Source organism: Sinocyclocheilus rhinocerous, unplaced genomic scaffold, assembly GCF_001515625.1.
Source record: "Sinocyclocheilus rhinocerous isolate Xijiao unplaced genomic scaffold, SAMN03320098_v1.1 scaffold779, whole genome shotgun sequence".
Lineage (NCBI taxonomy): Eukaryota > Metazoa > Chordata > Actinopteri > Cypriniformes > Cyprinidae > Sinocyclocheilus > Sinocyclocheilus rhinocerous.
The window spans coordinates 514,924-539,861 of NW_015652150.1; the positions used below are offsets into that span (position 1 = coordinate 514,924).

Sequence of the window (24,938 nt, forward strand, 5' to 3'; positions counted from 1 at the left end):
TATATATATATATATATATATATATACAATTTATAAATATATGCACTTATTTTTATTTATTTAAAATACATATAATTACACATTTTAATTTTGTGATAAATAACTGTTATAATGTTTAATATGAAAATAAATATAATTTGGTTAATTAATGATACTCCAGTGTCTTCTTAACTATTATGTAACTTCACAATTTCTATGTCAACCATCAACAATAGCCTAGAAATCACACCTGAGGTAAATTTGCCACAAATTTAATTGTAAAACAGTGCAATGACTGGTGGGTAAATTTCCTTATCCACTTCCTAAGCTGTCTGCACTGTCCTTCAGACTGAACATATCTGCCCCCTACGACCTGAAATCTCACTACAGATGGCAGAATACCCAGTGAAATCCAGATACATCTATGGAGCAGAGTGTGGCCAAGTGTGTTGTGATTTGCTAACCGCCTAGTGCACATTGTCTGGAAACAATCACGCCCCTTACCATTACGGGTAGTTGCATGTGTGTATTGTAAACAATGGCGTCAATATTGGCTTATCAGTTTGAGCCCGAATCAGACCCAGAGAATTTTAGTGAAGAGGAGTGAGCAGAACCTATGCAAGCACGGCTCTTACAGGATGTATCAGAATGGTATGTTTTTTTGTTTGTAGTTGTCTTATACTTTGTAGATACACTACGTTATTTGTACTGTAATTCCTACTGCTGTTTATGTTAGCTTTTGATATAAGGTTTTATCCTTATTAAAGCTTTAGTACAGCAGAATACATGATTGCGTTGTAGCATTTTTGTAGAGTAATTTATTTTAAATTTATAACAGTAACACTCTACTACAACAACTCTTCCTCTTCTCTAAAGCAGCCCAACAGGCCCAACATTGTTGCATGTTCCCGGGGGCAGGGTTTATGTAAATTTTAGGGTTCGTCATGTCACCAACCCAGGAAGAAGCTCGTTGTAGTCCCTACAAGCCATGTGTTGTAGGCCTTAAAATTGTAGGCGAATTCTGTAAAATAAAATATCTCCCTTTGCATTGAACTTTGAGCATCATAACTTGCAGATGTTGTTTTTGATCATACAGCAACCTTACACACTAACTAAAGTTAAAAAGTGAAATCATAATCAAGGACCCCTTTAAAAAGCAAATCTACTGCAAATCATGCTCAAAGCTCACATGACATCCACAAGCTCATATGGCCATATGGATAATGGCATCATCAAGATTGTTCACGCAATGTCAACTGTTGTTGGCTACATAAGAGCAGTCATTTGCCTAGAGGCAAATTCATAAAGTTTATGGCACTTGTGTGAGCTGTTACGCTAGCATATGCAGAACACATCCGGACTCTGAAAGCCTAGCGATCAGGGCTGGGATAGGGTTACTGCTTATTGGAGACATTGTTCTGTAGAGTGTCCTGTGGGACGTGAGGGCTTTTCACAAACACAGGGGTGTCCTACCTCTACTTTGTATTCACTACATGTTGCCTTTCATGGGTTCCTGTTAAAATGCCAAGGTCAAGGGTGTCGGGTGTGCGTTTGTGTGTGTGTGTGTGCCGTGTCTCATTAATGACCAGAGAGGTTAAGGAAGAAGAGAATACCTGCCTCCACTCTAGTCTGATCAATTATCCATCGGGTGATGCTCCGCAAAAAGATAACCTGTTGCCATGGTTATTTCTGTGTGCAAACCGGAAGAAACAAGAACAGTTAGGTCTAATTCACATACAATCAATGATGGATTACTCTGTCAGAAGAAATGGTATTCACTGAGAATTGCTACATGTGTAGACATAGATTGCTATCTATGTATGTACAAGAATGTAGTATGTACTTGTCTCTTCTTGTACGTTTGCACACATAAAATGTGTGTTTTTGTCCCTATGTGTGTGTGTTCCTGACTGTGTTTGCAGTCTCTCTCTCTCTCTGGTCCTGTCTGTGTTTCTCTGCAAGGCTGGTACGGGTTCGGCAGTACAAGGTTATTTAGAAGTTCTTTTGAGAGGTGAGGCTGAGCGAGTCAGCAGAAAGCTGACGGCGCCGCCGCCAAATGGACTCGGATCACCACAGATCCCACTGAATTCAGCCTCATTACCATCCACCCCACACCCTGTTCAACACCCTGACCAAGGACAACACATGCTAATACAACTCCCCAAACACATACAATAAAAACGCCCAACAAACTCTGGCAAGCACACACACACACACACACACACACACACACACACATACACATGCAAACACCTCAACCGCTCCAGATATGCTCAAGTGCACACATTCATGCTCATTAAACTCACCCAGCATCCTTTAATGTCACTTGAATATGACAGTGTATGTAAATACATACACAAAAACACGAGTCAAATTAGCCCCTTTTTACTTCATTAACAAATGGTCTTACTTTTATTGTGTATGATGCATTACTGCAGGTTATTCTGAAGAAAAAATGTTTTCATAATCTTTCATTAAAATGTAAAAGCTTTCTCTGCCTCTGAAACAACATTTTTGCTGACGCAACCAAGGCTGCATGGGCAGGAAGAAATAATTGTATCCAGTAATATCGATGCATAGCCTTTCAAGTCCTGCCCTACATTATTCCTTGATAAATATTGCAATGTACAAGTCTCACATTAGGGAAATTCATTGGGTTGCTATTGAATAAAGAAAATGATAATCACTAGGTTAACCCAGTCCCTAAGGAACTTGTAGTATCTTTAGACAAATAAAATAAAATAAAACAAAATATAAAATCAAAGTAAAAATATGAATACAAAAAATAAAATATAAAAATAAAAAATAAATGAAAAATAAAATAAAATAAGGCTGTCACATTTGGCTGTCTGTTTTGTCCTTAACATATGACTCATTTATTACATCTAGATAAGTAGAGCTGAAATGTAAGAATATGTGAAGTAGATTTCTATTTCACAGCCTCTTACATTTCAGCTCTCCTGATATACTGTATATGGCTTTGACAATTCTCCTTGTTTTTTTTATTTCATTTTGGCCAGCCATCTACTCTTTATGTATATTAACTTGCCACTGCAAACATAAAATTATTACATTTTTCAATTTTTATTAAAATTGTATATATTTTTTTTAATATACATTTCTAAAGATTTTTCATTAACTAAACATAAGCCCTAGTGTGTCCAAGAAATGTTGGATGTTTCTAGTGTCATGTGCCAGCATCTTAAGGATGCATTTAGCTGGTCCTCTGTGGGCGGCTTCAGGTGTGTCAGGTTAAAGCTGGGGTGTGAACGTTCATCTCTTTCAGCTTTGTATGAAGCACATTTATTCTAATCAGCCACTGGCAGCTGAAGCATATCCATTAACACACATTTATTCTAATGGATGCAGAGGAGCGGTTAGCCGCCATGCTAATGGGGGTGTGTGTGACAGCGCAGTGCGCCGAGAGGCCAGCGGGGACTCGTGTGTGTCAGAGTGTGTGTCAGCTCTGTCTCACTATCAAGGCCACCATCACAAGTTTTAAATGTTAATGCATTCTCCCTCAGATTGACACAAATGGGCGCAGATGCGCGCTCACACGTACACACACACACACACACACACACACACACATTGATCTGAGCTTAACAGGTCAGTTTTATCTCAGCAGCGGTGGGTGGGTGGGATGAGAGAAGGAAAGCTGTGAGAGAGTGTGAATTCAATGATCCTCAGCTTGTCTTGAAAAACATGTAAAATGACTAAAATTTATTGCCGAAACATCCCCCACCAGCTCCCACCCACCCAGTGAGCTATACGCCACAAGACACCTGAGCTGGCAGAGACATGCCTCCGCTCTGTCTCCAACTTCGCTTGCAGCTCAAGGACAAATGGAGGTCTGCTTTAAAGACCAAATCAAAAACTTGCCAAAAGCATTCTGTCTTTCAACCCAAAACAGCGTTGAGGGTACTAGTAATCGAAACACCATTCTACACCCCTCACAGAGGTGTCACAGGACCTCACAAACATAGAGGTGGGAATCTTTCATCTCAGTTTTTACATCAACAGCATAGGGGTGCAAGAGATTGTTAAGATATTAATACTTTTTATTCAGCAAGGATGCATTAAATTGATCAAAAGTGACAATAAAGATTGTTTATATATTTTTTATTTAATTATTTCATGAAAGAATATATTTATATTCAGGATTTTTTCTAATTCTAATCTAAAATCTAATTAAATCTAATTACAAATAAAATTATATATATATTATATATATATATATATATGAATGAACTGTTACTTTAGCACCAAATCAGCACATAAGCATGATTTCCAACCCACGTAAGACTAGAGTAAAGGCTGTTGAAAATTTGATCATTGTTTATATTATAATACATTTAAATAGAAAACCATAAAAATGTTATTAGTATTTCACAATATTAGTGTTTTACTGTATTTTTGATCAAATAAATCTAGCCTTGGTGAGCTACAGTACATCTTTACTAACCCCAAACTGAACAGTCATGTATATTAAAAATAAATAAAAAATTAAAATGAATTATAAACATTTTAATCATTGATATGACAACTACTACATACTAAAAATTAGACATAAAATTGTTTAAAATTATCAACTTAGTAGCTTTTGGAACTGACCAATAGAGATCATCACATCAATGTTATTTTCAATAACCAGAATTACTAATAATTAAATGTAAATTCTGTAAATTATTTGTGGAGAAAGTAGAAAGCAGTCAAAAAGCATACCTCCAAGAGACAGCAGAAGATGTGTTCAGAGTCACCAGGGGTCTGATAGCACCCACTCCAGCACTGTCCACTGAACCACAACATGTTACAGCAAAACCTAATCACAAAACCTAACAGCAACTGCCGAGTCTCAGGGGAACACCGGCCCTGTTACCACAGAGAGGCTGTAAGAAATTACAGATAAACAGAGCAGAATCTTTATTTATCACCACAAGACCAAGACTGATTTATTACCACGACTTTCCCCACAATGTCGACACAGAAGGGACAATACAGGGACAATTGCTGTGGAAGAGAGGCTGAAACAAGAGCTAATGTGGCTCAGAGGAATATTTCATGCCTTAAAGGGTTAGTTCACCCAAAAATATATCTATAATCATTCACTCACTGTAATCGTGCTGTTCCAAATCTAATGACAGTCTCAAGTCACTGCTTGCTTATATTATATGGAAGTGAGTGAAATGCAATGAAAGCGAATGGTAACTGAGGCTGTCAGTCCTTCGGTGATTCAAGGGAAGAAAGAAAGGAAATGGCCTTCTTCCTATAAGGATCGAACTATCCACCTTCCATATCCCAGGACTGAAAGGATGACACCACCCTTTCACATTGATTTGAGCATGCTGATCACTTTTTTCTTCTTCCTCTCTCCCTCTGTGTCAGTTTGTCCACTTCAGCCCTCACTCTTTGATCAACGGCTCTAGCTTCTTCCCGAACATCCTCCCACCGTCATCCAATCAGCACAGCCAGGCCTGAATTCTCCACAAAACACCTCTTCCTTAACACTCCACAGATGATCCCAATCAAATGAAAGAGAAGAACACTCCTGTGGCCGATCTGTGGAGTAACGCTAATCTGTCTGCTTTCAGTCAGGGACGCTGTGTTTGATGACTAAACACAAGCGGACGTTTGTTGCCATTTCACTCTTGATGAAAGCCTGTTATTACCAGAGGCATTATAGAGCCGGTGGTGTTGAAGCGTCTCAGCTTTCATCTTCACTCGCCGTGGCCTCTTCATCTTGATTGGGATAAAGGGTAGACTACTGAGCTCTGGAGAAATGAACCTCCTTTTCTTTATCACACTTACACACACACACACACACACACACTTGACAAAAAATAGACACTTGCAATCTTGCTAGAGATGTTTTCTCTAAATTTTGACAAGAGTGCTCTGATATTTCTCAATTATTGTAGGACTGATAGAGTGACTTTTTTTTTTTTTTGGATAAGCTACACACACACAAACCTGCCCACACACACATTGTGTACCACTGTGCCACCTGGAGGCTTATCTGTCATGACCTCGGATTTAGTGGCAATAGAAAATGATAAAGGATAGGACAGACACTCTGAGAGGCAGTGAGGGATCACACTGATGCCGCTGAACCATGTCACCAGCGGCGACACACACACACCGGCGAGTGATCAAATAGGCAGTGCTAAAAAATGTTGACACTTACAGCTCTTACTGTGAAGACTGAGGGAGAAAATGGCACGGAGAGAAGAGATTACATGGAAAAAAATGAGAGAGCGACGGCCTGTATCTTATCTTGAACGTAGGGCATATTTTTCTCAAGCAACTATTTTTCACAATGCATTTAAAGTTCAATTCAGGCATTCGATTTTAAGCTCAACTCACAATAAAAATGATTTATAAAATAATTGAAAATAAAATAATTTTGAGTTGCCCTTTAATAAAAAAATTGTTGTTACAATAAGGCACTTACAACGGACATTAAACACACACTGTTAAGTAAAGCCCAATCAATAGCATTTGTAGCATAATGGTGATTATCATGTTGATTAAACGTTAAAATTGTGTTGTCATGACATTGTAATGGCTAAAATGACCATAAAAATTATGATAAACTGCTTTGCAGCTCAAATAATTGGTAACGCTTTAAAATAAGGTCCCATTAGTTAACATTAACAATGAGCAATATATTTTGTTACAGTATTAAGTTATAGTGATTTTAGTAATGTATTAGTAATTGTTGAAATTAACATTAACTAAGATTCATAAATGCTTTAGAAATATTTTTCATTGTTAATGTTAACTAGTTAAAGTTAACAAATGGAACCTTATTGTAAAGTGTTAGCGAATAAGTGCTTTTATAAAATTATAAGCTTTACATTTCTGGTTTTAATTCCTCCAAAAATCCATTCCATTGTAAGTGGCTCACCATAACCTTAGGTTTTGCTCTTTTGTGATAATCAACATTATTTAACTTCTAACATACTGAACACAGAATATTTCTTTACATGACACTAGTGTGATAGAATCACTTACTCACTTTGTCTGTATAAAGTTATATTCAACTTTGTCATGACAACTTCATTTGGTAAAGCTTGTAAACCCGATAACGTTTACACAATGTCTGCACAAGGATACCCAGAAGGCAGGTGACATAACTTCCTTGTTTACATGGAGCTCAGCAAGCGGTTTGCCAGACTGTTGTCTCGAAACAGCAGAAGAGCATAAACATCTCCTTCCTGTTGTCTGCATACGTTCCAAATATCTGACATTGAAATCCAGCCAGAAACAGTATAAACAAAAAGCTGTCTGCTACATCTTTACCGGAGACCAGGTGTGTGACAACACCACTAACTTAATTTTTTTCATAAAATGTTAAAGTATTGAAAAATGTTAAATCATATTCTTTTTTAGGAATGTAAAAATTATTCATTGTCAGGTCAAATCACCACATTATTTCAGAAAATAATATAGTAAGGCCAATGTGGCCATTATTCACAGATGACGGGTATAAAAAGACCTGTGTCTTGCTTAATCTGAACAGTTTATTCTAGTAAGGCGTAGGAAAGCTCTTAACTGCTACAGCTCATTTAACACACTGCCAAAACTTAATTAAAAAGCAAAAAAAAGAGACATTCTAATGGGGGAATTTAGTCCCAATACAAGACACAAACAAATAATGTCTCATAATGGAAAAAATCTGCCACAACATTACAGTCCCATTTTCACGACATGGGTATTTAAGAGCCTTAATGTGCTGAATTTATTTGTTAATACAGTGAGACTTCCTCCAGTAGGGCCATTACACTACGGACATAATGTCCATCACGGGTCCGAATTATCTAATGTTTGCTCTGTCATAAACACACAGACTCTCAACGCACACACACTGAGCTCATGTGATCCAAAGCCTGTAATATTGCCCAACATAGCCTATCACGCCTCAAGACTTGCCAAGACCGTGAAACAGTGAGCTCATCTATACTGTGTCCAAGAGCGCCATTTGCCCTGTGGTAATGTCTACAACTAGTGGTGTGTAAAGGAACCAATATATAACAAGCCCTTTGTGTACTATGTATATGTTTGTGTGTTTAATTGGTGTTTTTGGTCATTCAGTCATGAAAGAATCTTCATCTTAATGATTAGTTAAAAAAATGAAAATGACGACATTATTTGCTCACCCTCATGTCATTCCAAACCTGTATGACTTTCTTTTTTACATGGAACACAAAAGAAGATATAAGGCCAAGTGATGTTGCACCATTCAGAACTGAGAATCTCTTTTAAATTCCAATTCAGATCCTGAATTTGAATTGAGAATTTGAATAGCAAACAGGACAAACTTTGAATTAAAACAGGAGGAAACAGAACTAAAATAAGTTGAAATTCAAAGAAATTCACACATCTGCCATTTTTACCTAGGAAAGCAAAATTTTATTGATAAAAAGATGTATGGATAAAATGATGGATATAATAATGGATAGAATGATACAAAAATAGATTGAATGATAAATAGAATGATAGAATGAACAAATGAGACAGATAGTCAGACAGCTAGATAAAACCTTAAGACAGAATAAGCGATCAAACAAGATAGACAGACAGACAGACAGACAGACATAGATAGATAGATAGATAGATAGATAGACAGATGATAGAAAGAATAACAGAGCGATAGATAGAACAACTGATTGAATGACAGATATATAGAATGATAGATAGAACGATAGATGAAAAATGCTGGCAACCAAAAGTGTGTATTGACTTCCATGGTATTTTTTCCATACTCTAGACAATGGCTACCGTCAACTGCTTGTTTACTAACAGTCTTAAAAATGTCTTAATTTGTGTTTAACAGAAGAAACAAAATCATACATGCTTGGAAAAGTAAAGGATGACAGAATTTTCATTTTTGGGTGAACTATCCCTTTAATTTAAATCCACACTCTTGAATGAGCCAATTCTTTAATTCAACCCTGGAGCATATTCAAACTATAAAATCACTGGTTCTTGCATGTCATGCAACTGATCGCAACCTGCCAAGTAGTAATATGCAAAGATGCAAATGACATTAAAACGTTATGCTGTTTTTCTGTGAAAACGGAGAGTTTCTTTCAGCTGTCAATCTAACACATAAAATTAGTATGTTGTAATTAGAATGGAGTGCAGTATACCTGTAGAATAGTACAATGGAGGCAGCACAGTTCTGTGTATTACATTATCAAACAGTTTTGGATGGATCTGTTGCACTTACAGCTCTATGATGCATCACAAATGGTTCTCCAGCGCTCTGTCACTATAGTTAACTGGCGAGTGCTTCAGTGAGCTCATATCTGCCTGACATTACAACAGCAGCTGCAGCTTAAGTCTCTGTGATGAGGTCATCTTTACTTGACATCTGGGTCCAAGACAGCTGTGTTTTGGCACGTATAGAGCCCGTTCTGACGTAGCTGCCCATACCGCGCCCATGACGGCTGGGTCAGTGCCACATCGGTGTATGCTCTTCTTATCCTCTCAGACTTCATCATTCCCACTCAATCAATCATTCGCTCAAATCAAAATGATCAGCATCATCTGCGCCTCAGGTTCTTAAACCCCTGTGTTGCTTTTACGTTTATGAGAGCTAGATCAAATGTAAAGAGAGGCATTAATCACTCAGTGCTGGCCTTCTTGCAGCTGGCCTGCTCATCCAGCGAGAGATTTTTATGAATTATATAACATTGAATTATGGCATGTCAGAAAATCAGGTCTATTGTTTTTAAAAAAAATTCTTTTACAGCTCAAGAACAGGTCAACATTAGTTCCTCTTGTGCTGTACATCCCGAGGGCGAGCATTGCAGGCTGCAAGATTTTTTGGAGAGGTGGAGTGAGAGGAAGTGAGGATCATTTATTTGTCTTTGTTTAGTGTGAGCTGCTCTTTGGAGTCAATCGATTTTGATTCCCAGCTAAGATTCTGCTCTAGCGCTGGCATAGACCGAGGAAAGGCTTGCACGCACAGACGAGGGTGAGAAATATGTGACGCACACGCAGATGCTGGCCGTCTTTCTGAGTTAGCTCATCAAAGCAGACATTTACATGAGATGTCCAGTGCTCTCACTGCCTGAGCAACAGACAGGAAGTAGGGTCAATCTGGTTATGTGAATCTTCCAGACTCCTCAGGAACTCACTTCTCTTGCATTCTCTCTTACTTGCAGTCTGTTTCTTTCTCTAACTCTGTCTTTTCAGCCCAGGGAACATGCTGTTCCGCCAGTAGCAGCTGTTTGCACAACTCAATCCCATATGAAATTATGATAACCACTCATGGTCCTCCAACGCCTTTGCCTTCCTTTAGTCCCTTCAAACAAAGTCCACACGATGACCCTAACAGAGAGCCTCAGGGTGTGTTTTGGAAGACACGTGCAATGATGATGAAAAGTGGACCAATCACAAGGTCATTGTGACACTGGATCATGTAGTCTGCCACAAGCCTAACATATCTCATCTAGAGTCCACTTTATAGTTTAATAGTCTTGTGTATTAAATATAAATCAGTCTTATTTACAGCATATTCTCTATACAAATTAAAATATAATTAAAAATAAATAATAAAGGATTAACATTAATGCTAATATGCAATTTAAATATTAAATACGAATTAAAAATATAAGATATAACAAAAATAATTTGAAAACTGAACAAAGACACTTTGACTTTGGTGCAAAATATATAAATAATTTAAATACCTTGTTTATATAAAAAGTGGGAAAAACGTTATGCTTAATAAAAAATGTAAACGTATTTCATATCGTATTTATTACATAATACATATGTTATATATTATATCATAAATATATTAATAACATAAAACAGATAAATATAATTTAAAATATACTTTTTATAAAAAATTAAAAGGATGAAATTTGTAATGCTTCATAATAAAAATGTACATGTATTACAACATCATATACAGTATATTACATATTATGTTACATCATAAACATATTTAATAACATAAAACTGATACATATATTTAAAAAAATAATTTGTATTTAAAATATAAATTAAAATGATTTTGCATGTTGCATAAATGCACTTTGACTATGCCAATAAAAATTAAACTAAGCCACCAAAACGTATGTAAACTAAAAAAAAAAAAACGAAACTAAACAAAGTCAGTCTCGAGAGTACATTTGCAATCCTTTTCAAACTAAGAGAAAAAATATCTGTGTGACAAATTTACGATAAATCTCACATCTCAAGCAGTGCTTGTGAATCAACTATTAAGCAGATGGAGTTATTATACGAGTGTTGAAGCAAGTGGAAGATTTATTCGCTGTGGAAATGACAGTCAGATCGAGTTCTCATGAGAATGACACGTCTCCGTAATGGACGAGAACATCAGCGGCCATATCAGCTGTTAATACAACTCACTGCCCAAGATGGCGGAGATATGTAGATAGATCTCAGGCACTAATGAGGAATAACAACAGCGCTGGAGTGAGACGGGGCTACATGTGTATGACAGGGACAGAGAAGACACGGCAGGATCCGGATGTGTCTGTCTGTGTGCTTTCCGCTCTCTCTCTTCATTTGTGATGGTGTTTCAAGTACTAACATTTGTGATGGTGTTTCTAGTACAAACAGCTGGAGGGATGTGTTTCCTGTCTGATCAGTGGTATGGATGGAGCACAGCCATCTGAGTTCTGGCGAATGGTTTGAAGCATGTGTACTACACCTTTCCTCTGGCCTTTGTGTGCCCTCATCTAGAGAATAGAGCTTGCATGCACATGCATCTTGAAAATGCACATTAGCATCATTATAAACAACAATAACTGCAACTCCTTGAGCTCTCAGCTTTCTTTTCGCTTTCTGTCTGGAGCCCAGCTCTCCCGCTCCTGAGTGCTCCCACTAAAAGCCCCTTTCCTTCCTCACACAGCTGCTAATGCATGGATAATGAGATTGGTGAGAGGCTGATAGAGGCTCAGAGATACTAACATTCTGACTACATTTTCCATAATTCAATTGGGCCAGCTTGGTCGTCTTCCTTTAGGCTTCCTCCTCCTCATTTCTGGCTCTGTTTGGACTGGAATACTACCATACAGGGGCGTCATGCAGCTGTTTTTTTAAAAGGGGAACCAGTCGCAATTCTGGCCAAATTTGTGCTTTAAATGAGAAAGAAAAGCATTTTAACAACTTACAGTATTGTATACTTCACTTGTCTTGAAAATCTGAGAAAGCGCATTCCCCCTTCAGTGTAAATGGGCTAAATGATACCATACTACTCTGCACACTACTTCTTTGATTTATTATTCGATCTTAAAACCAAATGCAAAAGCAGGTGAAGGATACACATGTATCCTTTACAGATGAAGCAATCCCAGAATGCATTAGAAGGTGAAAGAAAATACTAATGACAGAAATGTTGATAATAAATTTCATTCAACATCAAAGCATTGCTAAAAGTAGTTAAATCTAATTAGAAACTATTTTTTTTAGCCAATACACAATACTGTATTTTTATGTATTTAATGTACACTTCTGTTCAAATGTTTGGTGTCAGTAAGATTTTTTTTTAAAGAAATTAATAGTTTTATTCAACAAGTATGCATTACACTGATGAAAGGTGACACTAAAGACTTCAAAGACAAAATATTTCTATTTCTATTTCAGGTTTTCCATCACAGGAATAAATTACATTTTAAAATATGTTAAAATAGAAAACCATTATTTTAAATTGTACTAATATTTCACAATATTACTGTTTATACTGTACTTTTGATCAAATAAATGCAGTCTTTGTGAACAAAAGAACCTAAATATGCAACAGCATACTACATGACTGAAATGTTTATCATTGCATAACTTGCAGAGTTTCACTTTTTCATTTTTTTAGTAGCCTGTATACAGTATATATTCTCCGTATTCAGTACACAGTATTCCAACTCAAAAAAGCTGGTAAATAGCACATAAAAAACACTATTGAGAACAACAAAGTAGATACCACAAACATTAATGTTTGGAAAGATCATTATGGTTTAATAAAAAAAAGGATTAAAAATAAAAACAAACGAAACAGGGAGAGTTCCTCTGAAACAAAGAGTCCAAATCCCAGATAACCCCTTATAAGTGAGTAAAGCTTTGAATTACAAAACCCCGAAAATAAGACATTGGCAACAGGCCTTCGTGGCTCAATTTCATATTGGACTCTACTGGCATGCCAGTTTTTTTTTGTTTTTTTCCCCCTCTTTTTCTCAATGCAGTATCGTAGGCAAGAGGAAGGCGCATTATGTTATACAAATCATCTGTGAGTGAAAGGGAGTGAGAAGCCACCATTTTATATAACCGGAATGCGCCTGGTGCTTATTGCTTCCCGAGCTCATTTCATTGTGTCGCAATAGATCTCGTTTATGCTTTCGCTGTCCTGTGTTCTGCTTTGTCCATTACTTTCCCCGGCGAGACAACTACACAAAAACAAGGCATCTGTTTTCAATCACTGTGGGCCCACACCAAAACCGAATGGCAACAACACAACACACACCACACACACAGACAGTGAGCCCACGGAGAGGGAAACACACTTCACAGAACATTTAGGAAATGGGAATTTGATGTCAATGGTGGAAGACAAAGACCAATCACATCTTTCCTTTCTCTTTCTTCCCCCACTCTTTCCAGCCCCAAAACGAGAAGAATAATCTTGAAGCAATGGTGGTTGGATTTTTAAACACGACATGGTGTTGGGTTTCAGTGGTTTGCCGTTATTATACATAAAGTATGTACACTTGGGAGACAAGGAACATTATATTTCTCAGCTCGTCAATTTTTAGCCTGGCTGAGTGACTTGAACTAAGAGCAATTAGGAACAGTTAGGAAGTTCTGTGCTATGCTTTGTTAAGCAACTACAAAAGGTAATTTGCTTGTATAAAGACTTAATACAACTTCTTTGTCTTTGGCTTAGCGTTCTACATCCCCTGAGAATGGTGAATGCTAACAAATAAAAAAAAACATTCCCATAGCAAACTTAATAAACAGTAATGACTCAGAACTGATGTTAGAGCCATCAAATGCAATAATAAATGAAAGATTTTACATTCTACACAAAACACAAGTTGTAAATATGGATATTTTTCTTATACAAACGCATCGCTTCGCTTTAGAAGGCCTTTATTAACCCCCCGGAGCCGTGTGGAGCACTTTTATGATGGATGGACGCAGTTTATTTGGGTTGTTGACATATATACCGTACATGTGTCCTATGGTGTAACAGCAAAATTTAGAAAAGAATAATTATTCATTATTAATAATTAATTTGTTGTTAATAATATACAAATAGCATAAGAGATTTTTCTTCATTGTTAGTTTTTTTTTCTTCTAAATTTTTGCTGTCACACCATAGGACACATTTACGGTATATTTGTCAACTACCCATTTTGCTTCAAAACGTCTCGGGTTACATATGTAACCCTGGTTCCTCGAGGAAATGAGACGCTGCGTCGGAAAACGCTAGGGGAACGCCCTTCAGCGTGACCGGCTCTGAACCTCGTGTGTAATCAGACCAATAGATGGGCGAGACGTCACGGGCGGGTGACGTAATGACCAGGAAGCTATAAAAGCACGTGCGGTGAGACTAGCGTCAGCTTCTAGGAATGAAGCAAGCGCTGACAGGGACGCCGGAAGTATGGCACCGAGACGCAGCGTCTCGTTCCCTCGAGGAACCAGGGTTACATACGTAACCCGAGACGTTCCTCTTCAGGAACTCGAGCTGCGTCGGAAAACGCTACGGGAACGAGAATGCCCACGCCGCCAGACTTATGACAAAAAGCTGACGCTGGTCTCACCGCACGTGCTTTTATAGCTTCCTGGTCATTACGTCACCCGCCCGTGACGTCTCGCCCATCTATTGGTCTGATTACACACGAGGTTCAGAGCCGGTCACGCTGAAGGGCGTTCCCCTAGCGTTTTCCGACGCAGCTCGAGTTCCTGAAGAGGAATCTGGACCACTAAGTTACCCACTGCCATTATAAAGCTCGAAAGAGCCAGGATATTATTTAATATAACTCTGAATGTATTTGTCTGAAAGTAGAAAGTCATATACACTGATGGCTTGAGAGTGAGTAAATCTTGGGGTAATTAAAATTTTTGGGTGAACTATCCCTTTAATTATGGAAAAAAACTACGCGTTAAAATTATTAACGCAGTTAACGCCCCCACCTTCAGACCTACGTAGGTCATCTTACATTTCATAAGGTGGATGTGTTCGACTTAAAGCTCTGCACAGACCAATCATTGTAAGACATTAAAGTACCTCGAGAGTGATTCGACACAGAACACACTAGCAACCCCCACAACACCTTAGCAACCTAACTGCAACACCCCAGCAACCACTCTAGCATCACGGCTGTATTTTTTTTCCCTGGGCAAGCACCACTTATTTTTTTTTCAAAAAAGAATAAAGATCTAGTTTAATATAGTCGCTGGATGAAAAAGAAAGCTTTGGAAATCTGGATTCAGGCAATTCAGCTAAACTAGTGGGCTCCAAGGTTTTCTAACACTCAGGCTAGACATACATTTGCCTGTTTGTGTGTGTGTGTGTATGTGTGGAAGACCTGCCAGTCACCCAGCAGTAGGAATCTTTGCGGCAGGTGCAGCTCAGACTCCCACAGCGTAATTCACGTCTGGGCTTAAGGTGTGATGGGGACTGGCAAACACGTACATACACACACACACACACACACACACACACTCTCTAATCACCAACATGACCTTGGTTAGGTTATTACGAGTACTTTCTACTGCAGGGAACGCTGTTGCCTGCAACTTTTCAGGCCGAATGAAAACATAGATGAGGAAACCACTGAGGTCATGTGAAGAAATGATAAGTTCGCTCACAGCAGCAGAAAGGGGAAACAATTTAACTTCAATTTGAAGTTGTTGCACTGGTTTATTCATATGAGGTGTCTGTGAGGATGGAAAGACCCTCTTCTTTAAGGAGCAATTATTCACACCCATTTAGCGCTACCAGAACGCCGTGACATGCGCAAAATTGAGAACGGAGAAGAACGAGAGCATTTTCCACACTTCCCCTCGTATAATACCCTGAGGGAATTTTTCCGCCTCCTGCTATACGGCTATATTAAAAACAAAACCATTTTTAAGCATGAAAATATGCTTCAAGAAAGCAATGCTACTAAGTCATGACGGTAATACAATTACAGTTCGCAAAGACATGTAAATACACACTCGTGCGCACAATGCAAATCTCAACGCAGACATAAAAGGAAAAGACCTTCACTTGCGCACACACACTCACAACCTCACAATATTATCTGAGTGTTCACACTTATTCAGACGGCCCCGGGAAAGAAATCACAATGGAAGCCAAAGGTGCAGCAAAACCTGTAATATTACCACTTTGCTGCTGCTCATAAAAAGCCAAAGACCAACTGGACTTACACACACACATTCAGACAGACTTGTTTAATCCAACAGTTACATAATGTAATGTTAATGAGGACATTCAGACATGTCTGGCCATCTAAAGCTGTTAAATTACTGAAAGATGAGAGCGGTATCAATAAAAGATTACTAACATTACATTTTAAAATGCTAATGGCTAACATTTCAAGTATTGATATGACTCAAGAGGGAATTTTCATTTTCATTTTTATAGCCTCATCACACAACACTTTTAATTCTAGTCTTGGATTTACGTATTCAAAATTTTGGCGCTGGCCCTCAGGATAACCACTGAAACAGCACTCCTATTTTCAATCCCGTCCACGGCGGTCAATGCCGCCTGGTGGTTCCATCACAACAGTACAAATCTGCCTTCTAGAACCTTCACTATCTCCATTTTCCTTTGGAAAAAAGAGCTGCCAAACTTGATCCACTGGGTCCATTACAATCTTTGAAAATGGCTAAAAAATAAACTAGATCATTTCCATAAACTAAGGTACCAACGGAGGCACCAACTATGACTTAGGCTAGTTCTAATCTTTTTGTTCTCTCTTTTCTATTGTATGATAAATTACTAATCAAGTCCCTAATTGCTTTTTATAAAAGTATCTGTTAAATGCTAAAATGTAAATGTGGACATTCTGGAATGTACAGATTGTTTTGGAGCAGCTGAGGCAAAAACTGATGGTATGACAGCATACAGTAAACACACATAAGCCCTATTCAGACAGGACTGTTTTTTTCCATAAGAAAAGTCAGGTAAGTTTGTGTTCCACAGAGACATACTTTGTGATTTTAATCCTGTTCTGTTTGAGTAAATCTGTGTTTTCCTCTCTCTCACACAAACACACACACACACACACACACACACACAATAAAAAGGAAATTACCTGCAGTTTTTTTGGCTAACTCCTCTGAGAAATCTAATCCCATCCAGACAGGAATGTCTGTGATTATGGTATATTATTTTCAATGATTATTTATTTTCACAATGAACTGTTGAACACAGTTGAATTTCTCGTTGCATCTTTTATGGATTTTTGCACATTTTCTCAGTCAAATTGGTGTTTCAAGATCTGCTGTCAACCCATCTGATGTAAATAAGAACATTTAATCAAGAAGCAGAGTCAGATCACCAAAACTTCTCAGAATGGCCACATCAGGTACAAGTATAACATTATTTTCTTTTGTTCATTATATAAATAATGTTATAATTGAAAAAGTCTTATTTAAGTGGGGTTTTATGATGTGATCCCAATCCTGTCTGAATCAGGAAACCTAAAATTTGAATATGAAATCACAGATATTCTCTGTCTTTCAAAACTGTGCTATACACATACAAAAATAACAAAAACAACACAGATTTCTGGTATCCAGGTGCAATCTGTCTAAATGGCAACTCTGATATTTTTCCCAGTAATGACAAAGTAGGCCACACAATGTCTTTGATCTTTTCTTTTCATTTATTTTCTTTCATTTGTTCCTTGTCTATCACGGAAAGAAGAAATATCAGAAAACAATATGACACACCAATAGCATTCAAACAAAGAGCCCTCAAACGGAGACTCTGAGAACATTTGACATTTTACATGATGATTCTATTCCATTCGCCAACGTAGAAAGATTCTGGCAAAAATGAGTTTACACAGGGTGGAAACTCAAAACCAAAGTCCTCTTTTGGGAAATACACACACACACACACACATCAATGCACACACAAACAAGCATCACCAGTAAGCATGTGGATACACAAAGAGTGTGTGGAGATGTTCAGATGTGAAGGACATGTCTGCAGGCAACTACTCAAATAATTCACACACGCACACATTTTCTCTACTTCTCCCTTGTTCCGATTATACAGTTAACGTATGTGTAACAATTTACATAAATACTGCCTCATAAATAATTAATCTCTTCACAATTACAGTATTCCATACTAGCACCTCATTATAGCATCATAATTATAACGCATTCCTGCCAAACAAATTCCCTGCTTGTTGCAAACTAGATTTGTTTGTTTAAACGTGAGAAATAAAAGTCTTACTTTTCAGGAAAGACTTTATAATCTGTTTAAGTGGTAACGGACGTTGTTTGAAGTTAATTTAGAGAAAATCAGACACAATAAGATTGTCACAGCAGGACCAGCACAACAAACAAGAACACAAAGGACTGGAAGTTTGAATACCATCCACATAATGAGGTTATGAAATCCAAAATATATGGTTTCTTAAAAACCCACAGTAACTCGACAGCAAATGTTCATTGAACTGAGTTCTGACATCAGACACACACACACACACACACACACACACACACACACACACACACATACTGTATATGGAGCTGTGTTTCTTACATTAGCATATACCATTTCAGTTCACATCACTCTGTGGCATTCATGCATATGTTTCTGTCCAATAAATATTTCAACACTTAAGTATACTCTGAGGTACATTTCATTGTGAAATATTACATTTGCAATTCTCTCTGAATATCTAAAGGTGAACATGAACCCTAGATGGATTTGTTTGCATCTTTGCATCTTGTATTCTCATAAATATGTCCTTTCATATCCTCTACAACAAACATGGGTCATATTTTGACCGACAATCTAAACTACATGTCTACCATGTAGACATTCTCCACAATAAGCAGCAACCACCACAGGAGAAGCTTGATACACTGGTGAAATAAGTTTAAGAGGCTAGTTTTGTTGCTCACAGGCACTGTTAAAGTGAGAGAATTCTTAATGAAAACAGGTTTAATAGGACAGAGGGAAACTCTTCGATTGCGCTCCTGTTTAATTTAATGAGCTTTAAGCCAAGCGATTTAGTTTTTTTAATTGCCTTTCTCTCATTGTTACAAAGACGTATGTGGCCGTCTTCCACAGCGTAAATTCCTCTGAATAACAGTTTAGTTTCTATGTTTCTTTCACCCAGGAAGGACTCAACGGTTCTCTGTTCCTCTTGAATTCCACTAAAAACATCACAATGAAGTATATTTAGCCATGTTTGACTCGACTCAACTCATTGATTTCAATAGTTTGGCATTAAGTTAACAACACAACACTCTTGAAAGCACATAAATACAATACCATTTGAGGTCGGTAAGATTTTTTTTTTATGTTTATGAAAGAAGTCACTTATACTCACAAAAGCTGCATTTATTTGATCAAAAAAAAAAAAATCAAGAAAAACTAAATTTTTATTTCAGTCTCAAATAACTGTTTTCTATTTTAATATATTTTTTAAAGTACTTTATTCCTGTGATGTCAATTTTAATCAGCTATTACTCCAGTCTTCAGTGTCACATAAATCCTTCAGAAATCATTCTAATATGCTGATTTGGTGCTCAAGAAACATTTCTTATTATTATCAATGTTGAAAAGCAGTTGTGCTGCTTACGTTTTTTTTTGTTTTTTTTTAGATGAATAGAATTCCAAAAGAACAGAATTTATTTGAAATAGAAAACATATAATTGAATGTGTCTTTGCTGAGTAATAAGACACATTTCTTTCCAAATAAATAAATAAATCTTACTGTCATACACTACACGTCTGAATGGTAGTGTCAATTAAATACATAAAATATAATATTGGGTAAAATATTCAGCTTCTAACTAGATTTAACTACTTATACTTGATATTGAATGGAATTTAAATATATCTTTATAGTTAACATTTCATTAATCAATATTTTTTGTTCATTCTAATGCATTCTAGGACTGCCTCATCTGTGAATGATTTTGGCCCATGAAAGAAGGTTTCTTAGAAGGCAGTAGTTCACTAGGTTTTGGAACAGAGCCTATGAAGGCCTCCAAAATGATTAAATGCTCTTCTTACCAATTAGATGCAGTTTGGAAAACTGAGAGCAATGTCCAGGGTTCAATGCAAGTTAAGCTCAATCAACATAGATGTGTTGAACTAACTTTGAATTTTGCTTTTATTACAGAAAAAACGAAGGTCAAAGTTATTTTCTGTGGTAAGCGACATTATACAACAAAGGCTGTCAATTGAGCTTAATTTAAATGATAAGTTCCATAACTCGGACCACAGAAAACATGCAAACATGAGCGAAAACACAGTCTTTCTCTCTCTCACTCCCCGCCTCCCTCTCCTCCTCTCTGTAAGATGACCTGTCTGTTTCATATGAGGCCTGCTGCGTTGCAGAGAGCTCTGACAGGCATGCATTTAAATGGGATTTCAGGTACACAAACCATCTGCATCCTGACAGCCTGCAAGCTTATGAATATTAGAGGACAGATGCTTTAAACAACTGTGCGTGAGTCTGAATGCACACACTGGACATCGAGCAACATGAGTCCATTTCTACCACTTCCAGATAATCATACATATACATCCTCCACAGATGTTTACCACTACAGCCGTCATCAGCAACATCTTCCACCATCAGGAACACCATAATTAGAAATAGCAGCAGCATCCTCATTCCTTACTGCTGAGAAAAAAAAAAAAACTAAACCAGGTTTTAAAGCCTAGCTTACCTTTGCCATCTGTGCCTGCACGCCACTGGCCTTCAGGGACGCTACAGCTTTCTGTGCTGCCGCCGGACTGTCGAAATCCACAAAGCCATATCCTACACACACATGTACAGAGTGAGAGTGAGAGTGAGATAAGAGTTATTTATACACATTATAACACACATATCTTAGTGTTTTGGCCAAAAACTGAAGAATTCTTTATCGGACATTAATTAGACATTATCAGATTTAAAATTCAAGGGTCAAAACAAGACTGCTCCGTTGTTTGTCTTATCATGCCGATCGTGGCGACACAAGAGAGTCTGCATGTTTGAGCACAGCCGCTTGTGTCTGTGTGTGGGTTTGTGTGTGCGCTTGGGGAGACAGGAAACGGCCATTTTGTTCAAGGCTCATGCTTGTCAACTATTTCCTCAGGAACAGGACAAAGAAGGACTCAGCCTGACCTCACCCCTGCTGGAAAATCCAGCTTAAAGGAAGAGTTCAGCCAAAATGAACATTCTGTTATTATTTACCTTATTTCAATCCAATGAAACCTTTTCTTGGAACGCAAATTTTAGAATTTTTGACAGAAAAACTATAATTCATGCACTATATTCCAAGTCTTCAAAGTCATACGGCAGCTTGGTGTGATGAACATCAAAAGCAGCGCATTAATATAGAAAGGTAATTAAACGGTTCTAATGCACACCAGTATTCAGACAGACCATGTTCTGTCTGTGTGTGTGTGTGTGTGTGTGTGTGTGTGTATGTATATGTTAAATGACAGTATACCATGTCAGCATCTTGGAATCTTGGAAGTTTGTGGTAAACATCGGCACATCTCCTTTAACGTAGGATCTAGCGACAAAGTATGATTATGTATAAAAGTGTAGTATCGGGGTCTCATTTCTTACAGGAATATATTTTATCTCCTACCCCTTGCCACTCTGTTTGAAGGGGTAGGGGTAGGTACATAGGGGTAGGGGTAGGTGAAGGGGTATAAAATAGAATTGGGATTGGGCCTAAGTAATGGCTCAAAATTTGGTTTGTTCCTCATACAAAGCTACTGTAGGAATTCAGAGGATTTGGAATATAAATCACAAGTAGGGATGCTCCGATCCGCCTTTTTCACCTCGATACCAGGATAACGATTCGATACCTGGGGTTCAGTATTGGCCAATACCGATCCGATACCAGTGCAGTTTTTTTTTTAAATCAGTGTAGAATTTCTATATTTCTGTGCGTGGTACTTCATTATAAAGAAAAATAAAATAAAAATGAAAAATACATGTATATTCATAATATAAGACATATATTATAAACTAGGGTGGTGGATAATTCTGCAGCAAAAGTTATTCTACAAAAATCAGTGCACAATAATTTAAATCCAAACATATAGTGAAAACCTATATTTAGTGGGGAACAAATAAAAGTGTAGCATTAAATCTGGTAAAATGTTACACATTGCTATTTGTATTGTTATAAAATCCATTCATGAAAAACAATGTATAAATATATACTATAAAATTAAAATACTTTTTTTTAATGATGCAACAACATATGATAGATAGGACAAAACAAATACAGTGCGGCACAAAGCGCTTACAGTATGCACATCTGGTGTGCAGAATGATGCGCTTGAAGTAACACGGAGTCACAGCACGCAGCACTTCGCATTAGAAAGGTCAACGATATTGATGCATTGTGTATTATATCTGTGCAACAGTTTATTGAGCCTTTTCCTATATTATTGTGCTTTAAAATGCTTTTATGCCTTTTGTGGGCGGCTTAACACAGAATAGTGCGCAAAATATCGGATACGGGTCGGCCCTATCTGAGGTACCCGATCCAGAAAAAGAATGACAGTATTGGAGCCGATATCCGATATGAGTATCGGATCGCCGCATCCCTAATCACAAGTAGTATGGACTACTTTAATGATCCTTTTTGAAGCATGCAATTTCTAATTAGATGAGAGACATTTTTGTTCCACAGAAGAAATACAGTTATATGATTTTGAAAAATAGTAATGTTTTTTTTTTTTTTTTTTGCAGGGTGGGGGAACTAATCCTTTTGGCAGGTTCCAGAGTGTATTTGGAAGGATTTCAGTCTTGCTTTGATTGAAACAAACAGAAGTCATGACCTTAAAATAAAAATAGTATGGCTGTCAAAAGATTGAAATAATTATAATGGGGCCCAATAGGGGGCATTTAAATTAATTTGAAGTATTTAAATTGATAAATTATTATTAATATGTTAATAATAATATCTTGATGAATTGTGGTTAATATATAAAATGTATGTATGTTTGTACAGTATGTATGTATATGGGGCCTGGTTAATTGGCTAAGAGTCAGCTTAGACTAGTTAGAAAGCAGTTACCATGTTTCAAAACACAGCTACTATTCCAGCAGGGTCCATTCCACCACCCAGCTCTTTAACCAAACAATTCTTTGGCAGCAAGCAAGAGAGAAGATCCATGACTTCCTTTACGGCGTATCGTAATAAAAACTGCAGTGGCGGAAGTTCTTAAAGACCCTCGGTACATTTGAGGCACATTTGAGGCAGTGTGTCTTCATTTGGTGGAAGCATTCTCACCATAAGCCTCTCTAAACTCTAAACACACACACTCTCAAAGCCTGACTGACATTCGAAACCACAGATGGCAGAACGCAGAGCTTTGGAGAGCGAACGGTTGAAGCCAACAGATCTATATGCCAGACATATGTGTTCTTTTACACGCGCGCACACACCTTACATATAGAACAACACACATCCGCTTTGAAGCCTCCCGGTAAACATGGAAGCGAGAAAAAGAGTGACAAAGGTCTCTACAGCGGAGAACTGAGCCATCCAGATGTTCCAAAGACTGCAGATGTTTCATAAGCATAAGAAAACAGAGCATGTGTGTGAAAAAGTATTTAGACTGTTCTTGATCCAGAGAGAGAAACACTTCTGGTTTGAGAGATCGCTGCGAGCATTCCTGAGGTCACTGACCAAAAGAGCTAACTGTCTGATATCCTTGGCTCCCATAAGTCCTGGCTGGAAGCCCATCGGGGTGGAGAAGCCTAGCAGAGTAGGAGGGCTGTTAACTCAAGGAAGTGGAAGTCCTCTAAAGCCTGGAGTGATTTCCTCTGCTTCCCAAAAACACCCTCTCTCCCTCTTTCTCATGTGGGCATTAATACTCATTTTTGGACATATTAGATGTGCCCTCAGAGAGAAAGCATGACAAAGAGAAAGACACACACATGCATACACACGAAACAGGAGAAAAACCTGCGGGACCCAGTTTGGCAGATTGTGTAGGAAGCCAGGCTGTTTATTTACAGCACTGGCTGAGTGTTTCCTGAAAAGAGGCTGCCTGCTAAATCATCAATTTCAGCCGGACGCTTCCCTCACCCCTATGGCTATTTTTAAACCACTACGACTAGGCTCGGACTTTTCAAATCAACACAGGAGGAACCCTGTGCTTTTCCTCGCCGCGGCTAACCCTGTTAGTCATGCTAATGTCTTATCCGGTTGTAAAGACTTCACCCACAATCACGCTAACACGTTTCCGCCTCTAAAGTTCACCCAGACTATCTCCAGACTCCAAAGTCTTTCAAAAGCTGTCATTTTACGAGGATTATTGATTATTTTAAAGTGAGACTGTGAATGCTCTGTGAGCGTGTTTTTAATGCAAGCCGATATTGACTGCGGTACTCACCTTTGCACTGGTTGGTGTTTTTGTCCAGGATTGCCTTTGTTGACACTATTTTTCCATACCTGCAAAGGACAAAGAGAACAACAGGATCAGCTAAAAATGAAAGCTAGCTAGATCAAGTACATTTCAATCTATTGCATGAAACACTGTTTTTTGATCTACTAACAGTGTCTAATCATTTTTGTAATTTTAATTACAATGAACCTTTCCACCACAATATAATTTCCACCATATCTCAAAATATGTATTGTTTCATTACATTATGTGGTGGAAATGAACATGATTGAAATGACAATTTTAACGCTTTGTAATAAAATAAACTCCTCTTGCTAATGCTAATTTCACAGTTAGCTTTTTATGCATC

The 24,938-nt window shown here is 37.7% G+C and overlaps 1 protein-coding gene across 4 annotated transcripts in view; it reads right to left on the bottom strand.

Annotated features, from left to right (window-relative positions):
• LOC107713827 (RNA-binding motif, single-stranded-interacting protein 3-like) overlaps positions 1 to 24,938 on the bottom strand; it is a 134,645-nt gene that overhangs the window by 57,007 nt on the left and 52,700 nt on the right. For all 4 annotated transcript variants that reach the window (XM_016519456.1, XM_016519458.1, XM_016519455.1 and 1 more), the window contains exons 3-4: positions 24,578 to 24,636; positions 20,896 to 20,987 (exon numbers count right to left, since the gene is read on the bottom strand). In XM_016519456.1, the coding sequence (XP_016374942.1) occupies positions 20,896 to 20,987; positions 24,578 to 24,636 (151 nt within the window). The remainder of the gene's footprint in view (positions 1 to 20,895; positions 20,988 to 24,577; positions 24,637 to 24,938) is intronic.